The sequence below is a fragment of the Strigops habroptila genome, chromosome 1 (genome assembly GCF_004027225.2).
Source record: "Strigops habroptila isolate Jane chromosome 1, bStrHab1.2.pri, whole genome shotgun sequence".
NCBI classification, from domain to species: domain Eukaryota; kingdom Metazoa; phylum Chordata; class Aves; order Psittaciformes; family Psittacidae; genus Strigops; species Strigops habroptila.
This window is the reverse complement of record NC_044277.2, coordinates 111,750,946-111,763,498: the sequence shown is the minus strand read 5'-3', so window position 1 is coordinate 111,763,498 and position 12,553 is coordinate 111,750,946. Positions and strand designations below refer to the sequence as shown.

The 12,553-nt window shown below is 37.8% G+C and overlaps 1 protein-coding gene across 14 annotated transcripts in view; it reads right to left on the bottom strand.

Moving 5' to 3' along the window:
* The window catches only part of PARD3 (par-3 family cell polarity regulator), a 453,511-nt gene that overhangs the window by 12,739 nt on the left and 428,219 nt on the right, over positions 1-12,553 (bottom strand). For all 14 annotated transcript variants that reach the window (XM_030491258.1, XM_030491178.1, XM_030491241.1 and 11 more), the window contains one exon: positions 1,813-1,933. In XM_030491258.1, the coding sequence (XP_030347118.1) occupies positions 1,813-1,933 (121 nt within the window). The remainder of the gene's footprint in view (positions 1-1,812; positions 1,934-12,553) is intronic.

Sequence of the window (12,553 nt, the reverse complement as noted above, 5' to 3'; positions counted from 1 at the left end):
TGATTCAAAAATGCTCTGAGGCAATTTTTTTTTTTTCCCCAAGTACTTATTTAAGATAAAACATTTGGTCACCTATGTATTTAAAAACAGAGCAGCTCCTACAAAAGCAACAATAAGCTTCAGAATTAATATTAATACATTAAGCTGAATTAATAAATTTGAGCTCATTTGCATGATTTGTAGAAGGGGGGTAAACAGAGAGATCCCATTTGTTTGAATAAGAGAAAAAGGAAAGGTCAATGTTCTGACCCACAATTTAGGAAATTATTCCATTCCTAAGGTAATCAGCCTGTCATCCAAATAATTCCCTCCTCACCCATTACAAGAAACTATAATAAAAACCAAGTTGCCTGTCTAAAGTTGCTATGGCATTTAGATATACAACAATTTGGCCCATGACCTTCAGTAGTTAAATTCCCAAGTCTTCAAGGGTGCAAGTTTTTCTCATGCATAGTTTTGCCAAGAATGCTGCTCAGATCTCTCAATTTGAAAAACTAAACAGCAGTTGATATGCTTAATGGAAAGTACCTCCTACACCCAGCCCTCTTTCACCCCAAAATTGCTACACTATAACTGTGATGAGTTATCGCGCTATCTTCACCACATCAAATCGAAAACATCTGGTCATAAAAAAAATGTTTGGGGTTTTGGGTTTTTTTAATTCAATTTCAGAGAAGGTTAGAGATTTTCTAACATGGGAAAAGAGAAACCTATATCCTGATACACTCTGAAACAGCGCTAGGTCTTTTAGGGTTACATTTACCTTTGTTCCTCTCCATGCTGCATGTTGAAAATACCACAGGTTCAAATTGACAAGTTTAAAACTGACAAAGACACAAAGACCCAACAGAAGTAAAAAAATCTTCTATATCCACCACAATAGGCAAAGAAAGATGACATATGCATTATGATGCATATGGTTGTTCTCAGTGACTTCATACACACAGATGTGGATCTTCGGCTATTTCCACCTTGGTCTCGTGTGCATCATAATGCCATCACCTACACCTCCTTTGGAGGAAGCTGTGAGAGATTCTACTGCTGTCATCATACAGCTCCCTCTTTTTTGGGAATGCAAGCCAATTGTTTACTGTCTTTATTGTGGAATTTTAAACAAAAATACAATGAAATATTTGTCCTATATTTAAAGGATCCTAATTTAGGATATGTAATTGATTAAAAAGCAACACAGATTCATTCAATTATATTAAACAAGGTAAGCACATGGATTTACATAATTGTATCACTTTGCTAGATCAAATTGAACTGGATTTAAATTATCAATTAGAATGTATATCTTGAGACAGAACTGTCTTGGCTAGTACAAGTGGCAAAGGGTACTATTGTGAAGCATGCTATTATGCATAGCTCTCCCTTTTTACTGTGAAAATACATAGCTCTTCCTCTCAAGGAAAGGAACTAATCACAGTGATATTTCTTCAAAGGAAATACAAAGTTATATGTTATCTGTAAATTATTTTTTGTTAGTGCGTGTTTTACTCTCATTTTCTAAAAAAAAAAAAATAATAAATAATCAGAATAACTAATATTGCATTTGAGGCAAAAAAAAATCTAAGTAGTAATTCGCAGAGTCAAGGGTCTAAACACAGAGCAAATAATGCTATATGCACACAGGTCAGATGGATGAAGTTGAAAAATGAAAAAAACATCAAGAAACCAAAGATTAGGATAACAGAAAGAGCAGAAGTGTGGAGACAGAGGAGCTGTGATCCTACTGGTCTGCTCCCGACCAGCCTGGGGACAGCAGGATTCAGCCAACCTTGCCAGATTTGAGAGACTGTGTACACTTACCCATGGCTGCTCAAAACTGTAAGTACGTCTCCTGTCTTCCACGTCCTCATCTTGCTTTGCTTGCTGAAACTCTTGTCTCAGGCGCTGTATCCGGTCATGATTGTTAGGGGTCGATCTGTTGCTAAAAGGGGGAGGATGGAAAAGATCAATATACTTGGGAACTGCCATCTGTGACTGTAATTTCTTAGCACAGGACTGCTATTACAGTGCAGGACTACAGGTTTAAAAATAATTTCCAAGCATTTAGTACAAAGTTCTTTAGTTTTTTAAAGCTGATTAATGCTGTTTGACTTATAAAGAGACTTTAGATGGTGTAAGGGTAAGATGAATGAGACTATTCCTAAAAATCATCAAATGTTGCTGGCCTTTTTTCAGTGAATGTTACTCCTAGAAATTGAGAGGAATGGACGTGCTAGTGTCAAACTTAACATAAAGGCATGAGCTCTGCTACTGAATGAGCTCTGAACATGAAAGATACTTTTTCCCAATCAATAAACTATGGCACTGTCAGAACTTTATTCACATGAAATTCATTACAAAGTCTGAAGGCTCTACCTATATGAAATTTTATTATTTTCCTCAATCAATAACAGCCTGTCATCCCTTAGTTCTGTTTTTAACAAGTCTTTTAAACTGATCAGTCTGAAAGCACTAAAAGGTTTGAGGGCTAGTAAAAAACAATCAATTTGACAATGCCATAGGCAGGAACACATCCAGGCAGCAGATGGGCACTAGCTGGGCTGGAGAGGGCTCAGCCGTGGACGTACTGCCATGTACCAGCACAACCACAACCTTGAGTTCTTCAAAACCATCAATTTTTCCATGGTGCCTCTTGCAGGTCTCTATAGCACACATATACATGAAACCATAATGAAATACGCACAGGAATGGCTTATTTACAGGGTGGAGGAAAAATGAATATTTATTAATCTTGTTGCAGTTTTTCCAGCTGTGCAGCTCCCACCTGACCCCTACAACCCCCACCATATTTCAAGCATGTTAATATGGGAATCACAAGAAGCCTGACAAAAAAACATGTTATATCAGGACTAACCAGAAATATATTAATCTCTTATTATGGCCTTCTTAAGCCCTGCATTTTATTGTTTATTTCAAAAGAGCTGATGAGGAATGGACAGCTATTACTTTGTTTCAAAAGAGAAATCTGCAGGGAGACAATGGAAGGCAATTCCATAGATTTCTGTTCTTGAACACAAGGTACAATAGAACACAGTGAATTTATATCCCATATGTTCTCTCATATGAAAAGAGATGATTCTAGAACCTATTTCTGACTGTTTTCCATGTCTTTTGAAACTGGTAGGTGCAGTGGATTGGAGGTAGTAGATGTTTGAGATGTTACCTCCCTCTCTTTTCATTGCCATTAAATGGAGCTTATCAGTGCTTTGTAGCCAAACAGAAAAATTAGCATGGTTCTAGCAAAAGCTAATTTTTGAAGAGGTTTAGAGTTTGTTTTAGGTTGTTTTTGTGGGTTTTTTTTCTCCTTGTCTTTGAAGCTGAGAGCAGAGAAAAGGCATGAATTTAGGGAAGCCCTCCCTCCCTCCCTCTCTGTTTTCCTTCCTTCCTTCCTTCCTTCCTTCCTTCCTTCCTTCCTTCCTTCCTTCCTTCCTGCCTTCCTTCCTTCCTGCCTGTCTTCCTGCCTCCCTCCCTTCCTCCCTCCCTCCCTCTCTGTTTTCCTTCCTTCCTTCCTTCCTTCCTTCCTTCCTTCCTTCCTTCCTTCCTTCCTTCCTTCCTTCCTGCCTGTCTTCCTGCCTCCCTCCCTTCCTCCCTCCCTCCCTCTCTGTTTTCCTTCCTTCCTTCCTTCCTTCCTTCCTTCCTTCCTTCCTTCCTGCTTCCTTCCTTCCTTCCTTCCTTCCTTCCTGCCTGTCTTCCTGCCTCCCTCCCTTCCTCCCTCCCTCCCTCTCTGTTTTCCTTCCTTCCTTCCTTCCTTCCTTCCTTCCTTCCTTCCTTCCTTCCTTCCTTCCTTCCTTCCTTCCTTCCTTCCTTCCTTCCTTCCTTCCTTCCTTCCTTCCTTCCTTCCTTCCTTCCTTCCTTCCTTCCTTCCTTCCTTCCTTCCTTCCTTCCTTCCTTCCTTCCTTCCTTCCTTCCCTCCTTCTTGCCTGCCTGTCTTCCTGCCTCCCTCCCTTCCTCCCTCCCTTCCTCGGAAGCTTTAAGAAATATTTTATTTTAATGGAAATGCAAATTTCTATTTTGAAAAGTACAATTAAAAGAAAGCTTTATTTAGAACAGGTGGAAATTAAACGTTGTGGCACTTTCAAAAATTCCACTTCATTATAGGTGTGTTGCTAATTCTACTTCCTTAATTCAACTTAATTTTGTGAAACAGCTTATGTTATTTAAATTTATTCCTTATTGTCAAATCCTGCACAGCTTTACTATACAACCACTTGTTTTTCCCACACATTGCTACACACTGCATATTTTACATGCAATCACCACAATACAGTGCAAGACATACAAAATACTTTTAAATGGTCTGCTGATTTTTAAAACTGGTGTTGTTAATCTAATAAACAAGTAGTCCAAGACTTTTTACACAGTGTTTTCTGTAAGTTGCTACTTAAATGTAGCAAAGTATTTTAAGTATTAGTATTTCAGGTATAAGAACACATTTGAAAGAGAAATGCCATTGAACTTCACTGCAAAATTACTAGAAAAGCACTATATATAGACACCTTGAGGTACTGAAGATGGCTGGTAAATAATCAGCCTTCCTTAATCAAAGTTGTTTCAAACTCCAAGGGATCACAGTGCAGAAGTGACACTGGAGCAGGTATTCGATGGCAAAGAAAAAACATAAGGTAAACCCACAAAGTACTGCTCTAAACCCTGTGCATTATAGCGAACAGAAACTACCAGCCCCAAAATGGCTTACTGGAAGGATTATGACAGATCTGAGGACTTCTGCACATTTTGGGATTATTATTCATTAAAACAATTACATCAGCAGAGGAATAGCAAACAAATGCATAGTGTCCATGCCAGGAAGACAAAATGCATGTCTGCTCTTAAACAGCAAATTCATGAATTTTGCACCCTTACACTGGAGAGATGAACAACATCCAGATTTATGAAGAACTTATTGTAATGACAAAAAAAAAAAAAAAAAGGAAGAGAGAAAAGAAAAAGAAAAAAGAAGGCTAATTTAAGAAAAATTATTAAAAGGTTTTATAATGGCAGAGAAGATAAATCTTTTAACAATATTTCTATTTCATCAGAAAAGCAAGAAACATGACCCAAATTTAGAAATTTACAAAAGAACTGATATACGACAAAAGGACTATTTCACAGAAAAGAAAGAGCTAAATTTAAAGAAAAGTAGAACACTTTTTTACCTACTCAAATTTCTTTGTGCTCAAAATGTTTGTGAGATATAGAAAGTGAGGTCAACTAAGCAGTTTTATCATTAAAAAAAATTAAACATTTTTATTTAGAAGAGGAAAAAGGAAAATGCAAACAGCTAAAGAAGGTCTGAGATACTTTTAAGGAAAAATTATTTGAAGGCTTAGACTATATCTCAGGTTGGCTTCCTTTCATTTCCATTTTCCTCTCAACCTTGTTCTGATTCTTTAAGTTAATTATAGCTGCCCTAACCTTTCCACTAGTGAAGGCTTGCACATCTCCAACCAGGCCTGCCATGCTGTCTCCTGTTTCTTTCCATGCCTCTCTTCATCCAGTTAATTTTATCAACAGTGGTTTTTTGCTACGTTTTTTATGTCTCCAACTGCACTCCGAGTGCACTCAGGGAACACTTGGTACACCTGCTTGATATATCATTCGACCCCCTTTCAACAATGCTCCTGCAACCCCCTGCTCCTCCTTTCAGAGGAGCAAAATGCAAAAATCATAATCACAATAAAAAACTGCCACAAATAAAATTTTGGAGTCAAAAGGACAAACCTAACTTTACTCCTTTTCAGGTCCTGAGATGTTGTTTTAGCTACAACTCTTTATGTAAGTCACATCATTATCCCTTGGGACAGATCTAAACAAATTATATCCAGTGTGAAGAGTCCTTAGCCAGTCTAAAGCAAAATGAATTTTGACTTATCGTGTGAATTCATCCACAGCAAGTAGGGTCATCTCAACAGACTACTAGGATCAGGGCTGCAGGTGTTCCAGTTGCTTAAACTCCCTTTTGCCTTCTGCAAATGTATGGTGCAAGTCCTCAAAAGTTTAATTAATTAGCCATTTTTTGTTTGAGTTTTTCATTCAAATGAACTGAAAATCTGAAGACAAATTCACATTAAGGAATACTAGCAGGAATGAAGGAGTTCAACTTGAAATCCATCCAAACTTTATCGAAGACTTGACCTATGCTAGTTTTAAGCTTTTTAGCAAAACTGGAATTACAGCTCTGTACAGTAACCACAGCTTGCCCAGACAGCCTTTCGCTGTGCCTACTTAATAAATGAATGGCTGTGAACTTACGGAAGATAATTAGCACCTCCTAGCATTGGATGCAAATTATCTTTTTCTATCATTATTAAATGTTCTTAAAAGAAGTAAAAATCGAGGAAAGGTTTTTAGGGCCAAAGTTAACTTGGGTTGCAAAGCGGCTAGGCTTCCTTGTATCACATCTCTTCTTGGCACCCCATTGCCTTCCATCTGCAGATGGGACATTTTACAATCAGCTATTTTGTGAGCACTGCTTTAAAACACACAGTTGCCAGCATGGACTAAAAATGCAACTGTAAGCAAGGCTTAGATAGGCCAGAGCTGTCACATATTTCCAGAAACAAGCAGCCACAGCAATGGCCATCAGAGTCTCAGATCATTAAGCAATGTCGGAGTATGATGTCGTGCACTGATGTACAGAGTTGTAATCTTTTCAAAACAGACAGATTTTCAGTGCGATAAAGTAGATACAAACATGCTACTGAACAGGGATGACTAAAGCTTTGGGGAAAAAAAAGAAAAAAAGTTGGCCTGAAAAAGCATGGAGAATGGTCTTAATAACATCACCAGGCAGTTGCAACATGACTAGAATAACCAAAAGGTTAGTAAACAAACAATGTTCTTTACACCTTCAAATCTTTTAACACAGATTTGAGCTGCCAGGGACTCACTGGCCTGACCGGCTGCTTAGATCCCTGGATAGCAGTTATAAAACACAGATGGGTTTTTATTTACTTCAAGCTGGCAAATAACTATCACCTATTTGTATCAAATAAATTCCTTTCTGCTTGGACAGATTACTCACTTCATATTAAAAATTAAGAGCTGAATTTGAATCTACTTTTGCCTACAGGCAGAGAGGAGCAGAAAAAGAGTTAATTTCCATCCCATTGAGGATTAATGATGTCCTTACTCTGGTGGCTGTGCCATAGTTGGCAGCATGCATCCATGCCAAAGTTCAGGACTACCTGAGTGTCTACAAAATGGACCCTTTCCTTCTTAGCTTGAGCAGGATAAAAACAGCCCAACAGAAAGCAGAGTGGTGATAATCGAATATAAAAGTTTCTGCTACATTTACTGAAATTCGAGCACCCTCTTGCCACGGTGCTTAACTCCAAGCAGATGGATTTGTCTGTTTCAGATGGCCCTTGAGGGTGGATAAGCAAAAACTGTCAAGTTGCTACAAAAAGTCATGGACATAAAGTGAAATGAAAGCATGCCCTTTACCAGGTTTAAAGTTAGCACCATATTCCAATGCATGGGTTTCTGGTCTGTTCATTTTAAACAGATTTGTTAATCATCAGTGACACAGATAACTGTGCCCACACACTGTGGGGTTGATGAGGGCTGAGCAGGGGCAGAGTCTGCACTATCTCCATCTTGCAACCAGCTTGCCAGAGCAGGTTTGTCTTTTCCTGTTGTTTTTTTCTATGGTTTATATTTTGATATCTAAATACATGCCCTCAAGCTTAAATTAGTGTAACTGATTTGGCTGGTCCTCTCCTTCTAGTGTGCCCTACATACGGTCCTTCTCTGAGACATCAGGGAGTAGATTTGTCACAAACACAGGGATAATAACACATATAGATATGGTACACAAACAAGAGTAACCACATCCGGCATCATATAAAAGAGCTGTTGCGTGATTACAGAATTGCTATAGTCAGTCTGAGAAAAAAATCAGCAGAGGAAGAGATCAAATTAATTAGACTACAAATGTACTTGTAGCAGAGTGCAGTTGTAACCTGGAAGAAGGCATAGAAAAGTTATCCAACACTAGTTTCATTTTTCTTAAGCGTCAAAGAATTTATTGTGAATAAGGCATTGAAAGGTGGGAAAGAGGTGTAAAAAAAACCCAAAATGTATCAATTACAAAACTGCAAATAAAAATAGCTTCTCTGCACAAGCTTCATTAAGTTTTATCAGCTAGTATCTTGGGGTTTTACAATCAAACCACAGGTCATAAATTCACAGTAAATCCCCCATATGTTCACCAAACACCTGAATTCAATTTCTCTTCTAGTTGTAAGAAATGGAATGTGCTGCTCAAATTAATTATGCATGCAAAGTAAGTTTCCAACAAGGGCAGCTTCTTGCATGCTGAAGGGTATAGAGCCTATCTGAATTTCTGCCCCCCCCCCCCCCTTTAAATCTTGGCTTATTTCTACTGTTCACAGGGTTATAAAAATCCTTCCTCTTGCCATTTCATATTTGCTAAATGAACAGAGAGCGTTATATATCCTTTAAAGTCTGCAGGTTTTAAAGGCAGCTCAATTCAGGGATTGGCTTAATGTGACAGGCAAGATGTAACATGTTACCTGTACACATACCTACACACTTCAGCATATTAATTCCAACAAACCAAGGATTTAAACCCTAGAATTTATGTCAATATGTATGCATGTGAAATCAGCTCATCAGGAAGTTTTATGTCATTCCCAGTTTACCTTCACAGTGATAGTCACCAGCCTCAGTACACAAAGAAGTTATGCAAGTCCACCAATTAATTTCCAAATTTTGACGTTGTGATTTGTTGATCATTTCACACCAATTTCAAGAGAGTAAATCATTACAAATCAAAACCATCTCTATTCTCTGGGTTAAAAAGGTAATCTCAAATGCTCCTAATTCCGCACTTGCTTCTGATGCAATGGCCATAAACAATGCGGAGAGCTGGAGCTGATAGGGAAGTCACTTCACCGCAACAGCCTCTTCAAACTCTCCAGACTAGATTTCACTTCAAGTCCCTCTGTGACCATTCTGTAGCAGGGCCATCATTTTACAACCAGTGAAATCTAAAGAATGCACCCAAGACCCTTTTTATTGCCACCATCACTCTTCCTTATTAGCCTGTCAGAGCCTGCACACCGGAGACAGAAATCCAGTCTTACTTTTCAGAGGAATTCTCCTACTAAAAAGAAAAGCAGAGATTTTAGGAGCTTGCTGTAAACATCTGAAAACAGATACTCAGCTACTGGGTTATCACACAGTCTAAGCCTTACTTTGGAGCTATTAGATTTTGCAGATATAAACCAAGCCAATTTTCAGCCACACACAACTTGTAACAGCCATTGTAAAGAATGAAAGAAATTAAAAAGAGAACATCACATGTAACCTACAAGAAAATCCATGACATCTCACTGTGAATTTCTTATGGAGGTATACAGAAATGGCAGAAATACACATACAAAGATTTAATAAATCATCGAAAAAGAAAATAAACCAAAAATATTGGTTATCAAGCAAAGGAGAAATTTGCATTTTTGATGGTAAATGAAATACAAAATTACTTCAAAGGCAGGCAGGGAGAAGCTGGCTCTGACCTTGTAAGTATCTTCCTATCCTAACTGGAACAGATAGACAATGATGGCTGCAGTGCTGTTAGGTCTGATGAACATCCACAATTAGGCATCATGGGCTATTTTGTGTCAACATGAGGATTGCCTGGCATAGTAATACAAAGACATTTAACAAAGACCACAGGGAAGCAATCCTCTCTTGGACCTAGCTGGTATTCCTGTGCCAGCAGAAGGGATCATCGGAGAGATCCCAAGTGGGCTTCAGGCCATGTCAGCCTTTGTTTCTGTTTAAGCTAATCCAGCTGCTTTGCTGGAAGCTATAGAGGGAAAGCTCCCTCTGATCTCCTCTCTGGATGAGAAGTAGGGGCAGAAATCTTCAGCAGAGGGGCTGCAACAAGCATCTAGGGAGCAATCACTTCTTAAAGCACAGCGGCTATTTGCAAAAAGGAACATCTGTCCATAGCCAACACCACCTGTATAGTGTGAATGTTGTTATGTAGGTATAACCCAGCTCGCTCCAGCTCACCTCACACGACTCAGCTACGGCTGTGTGGTGACACTATATGTTACTGTATAGAATCTGCTTCAAAGCCCAACTCTAGCCAACACTAGGGTGGAGAAAAAGCCTGCATCTTTTCATGGAAGGAGTCTAAAGACATAAAAAAATGAGGAGAAAAAACCCCAAACCTGATTGTACCATTTGATTTGAAAGATTCATCAAAAGTGAGTGAGTAATATTTTATTCAAATAATGCACCATTACACTGTGTAAATGGCAAAATCTATCTGTTTCAATGCAAAAACCTCCACCTTCTTTGAAAAGTATTTAGGTCTTGCTTAATGCCTTAACATAACTTACACTGGAAACCCCAAAAATATTTTATGTTGGTTTATTTCTCTTTAACCACAGAAAATGCTTAGGAAATAGGAAATAGACACCAGGGTATTGCAACTAGCAAAACACAACAGAACTTTTTGACTCTTGTGAACACTTGCCCTTGCTAGAAATGACATCTTATTTTAAAGTACAAATAAAACCACAGTGTTGAGCAGTACGAGGCTAGACAAACAGTGATGTATAGACAAAGACATCTCTTTAAAATGCCTGAACATTTAAAGAGATAATACATTATACAAAGTTCACATGGCTCCCACAGTCTTTACCAGCCGCTAACATAATTATAGTATAATTATTTCTGTCCTTTGACAGGGGGCTATTGCATTATAAATCTCCAAATAATATTTTGATTGATTTTACATTTTATCTTACTCTAACTATAGGCTAATTTCCAAGTGCAAAGTGAGAAGTTGTCCATTAAAAACAAACAAACAAAAATGAGTGGCCTAAGGAAAACAAGGCTAGGTCAAAACCTCACATGGTTTCCAAAGTCTGAAACTTAGGGAGACTCCCTCTGCTAGGAGCATCAGTAGTAGATCAGAAATTCTATATAAAACACAGAGAGATGTGGAATCATGGCTTTCTTTTCAGCAGTAAATAATCTGCAACCTCTAATAAAACTTTAAATCTGAATTTACTGTTATTTCATCATTTAGTGCCTGTGCATGCAGTTTCCCATATGACTCAACCAAGAAAAAATGAAAATCAAAGCTAAGATTGATGACTTGAATTGGTGCCTAAGTTCACATGGCTGTTGCCTTCTTATGAAGTTGGTTGCTAAGATTTATACTGATTAACACAAAACCGAATTAGAGTTTTTAATTAAGTATTATTTCCATATGAAGAGTAAGAAAATAGTGATATGATAGTTTGCAAACCAACTGATTTATGGATAAATCCCTTCAGCATTTTATTGTAAAGATTAAGATTTTAATAAATAGATGTTTTTATCATGCTTTACCATGCTTATCTTTAAAACTAGAAATAGCCATAAAATTACATTTATATAAGAAAACAAAACAAAACAAAACAAAACAAGCAAACAAACAAAAATAAACCAACCCCCCCCCCCCAAAAAAAAAAAACAATTCCAGGCAAGGACAGACAAGAACAGCACTTATCTTTTATCCAAAAATTCAGTTTGTTATTTAGTGAGTCAGCTTTTACTACTTAAGTAACTACTTAGTTATTTCACTTAATTTTCCTCTTGGAAACGTTGAAAACGTCTTTTCCTCAGGAATTGTTTTTCAGATGTACTGTGCAGGGTGCTCAGTAATTGCTGAGGGTCTCACTATGTTTTGAAACACTGGATTAGGTATCCTGAATTCTAATATTTACTGTTGTTGGGCTGCTTAGTCTCAACCCAAGTGCAGATTTCAGATACGCAAAAAAGTGCATTTCTCTTGCTGCAGAAGAAACACAATTTACTTGTAACACCACTTCAGTGGTTTACCAAGACAATTAGGCTGATAATGGCAAGAGAAAAGCTAATTTATTTACCAGAAGAAGGCAAGGTGGGATGTTTCTCAACCAATTTTAATCATCTAAAAGGCAGGCATGTAGTTAAAACTACCCATCTAGACTCTTTCTAAGGGAAATACAGAGAAATAAGTTACTCCAGAGGACAATTTACAGAATGTCTCTGAGGATGCAATTACCCTTGAGAGCTTATTACATTTTTTCATTGACAAAGAAGACTAAGCTCAGGCTTAGATGGGTAGCTTCAGAGAACTATATTAGGACAGATGAATCTCACTCTATATGGGGAACTTGGGCTCCAGGCATGAATCACAGAATCATCCTAAGAAAATGTAGTACTAGGAATGCCTGGTAGAAAGTGATGGTCAACTGGCATGGCAGTATAACCCAACAGTTTAATCCTTAGGCAGAAAAATTTATTAGAATAAAATTGACTAAGTCACTCAGCCTCTCTGTGTTTGCATTCACATATGCACCACTCAACAACAGCCTTCTTTAAGAAGTGCTTTTTGAGACCCTGTATAAAGTCTATACAATAATCAGTTCTCATTTACTTTAGAATAATTTTAATGGTTCTTTACAGAGTACATTATGCTACTGTTTGTAATTCTCCTTTACAGAAAAAAAGCCCCAAACCTAAGATTGTT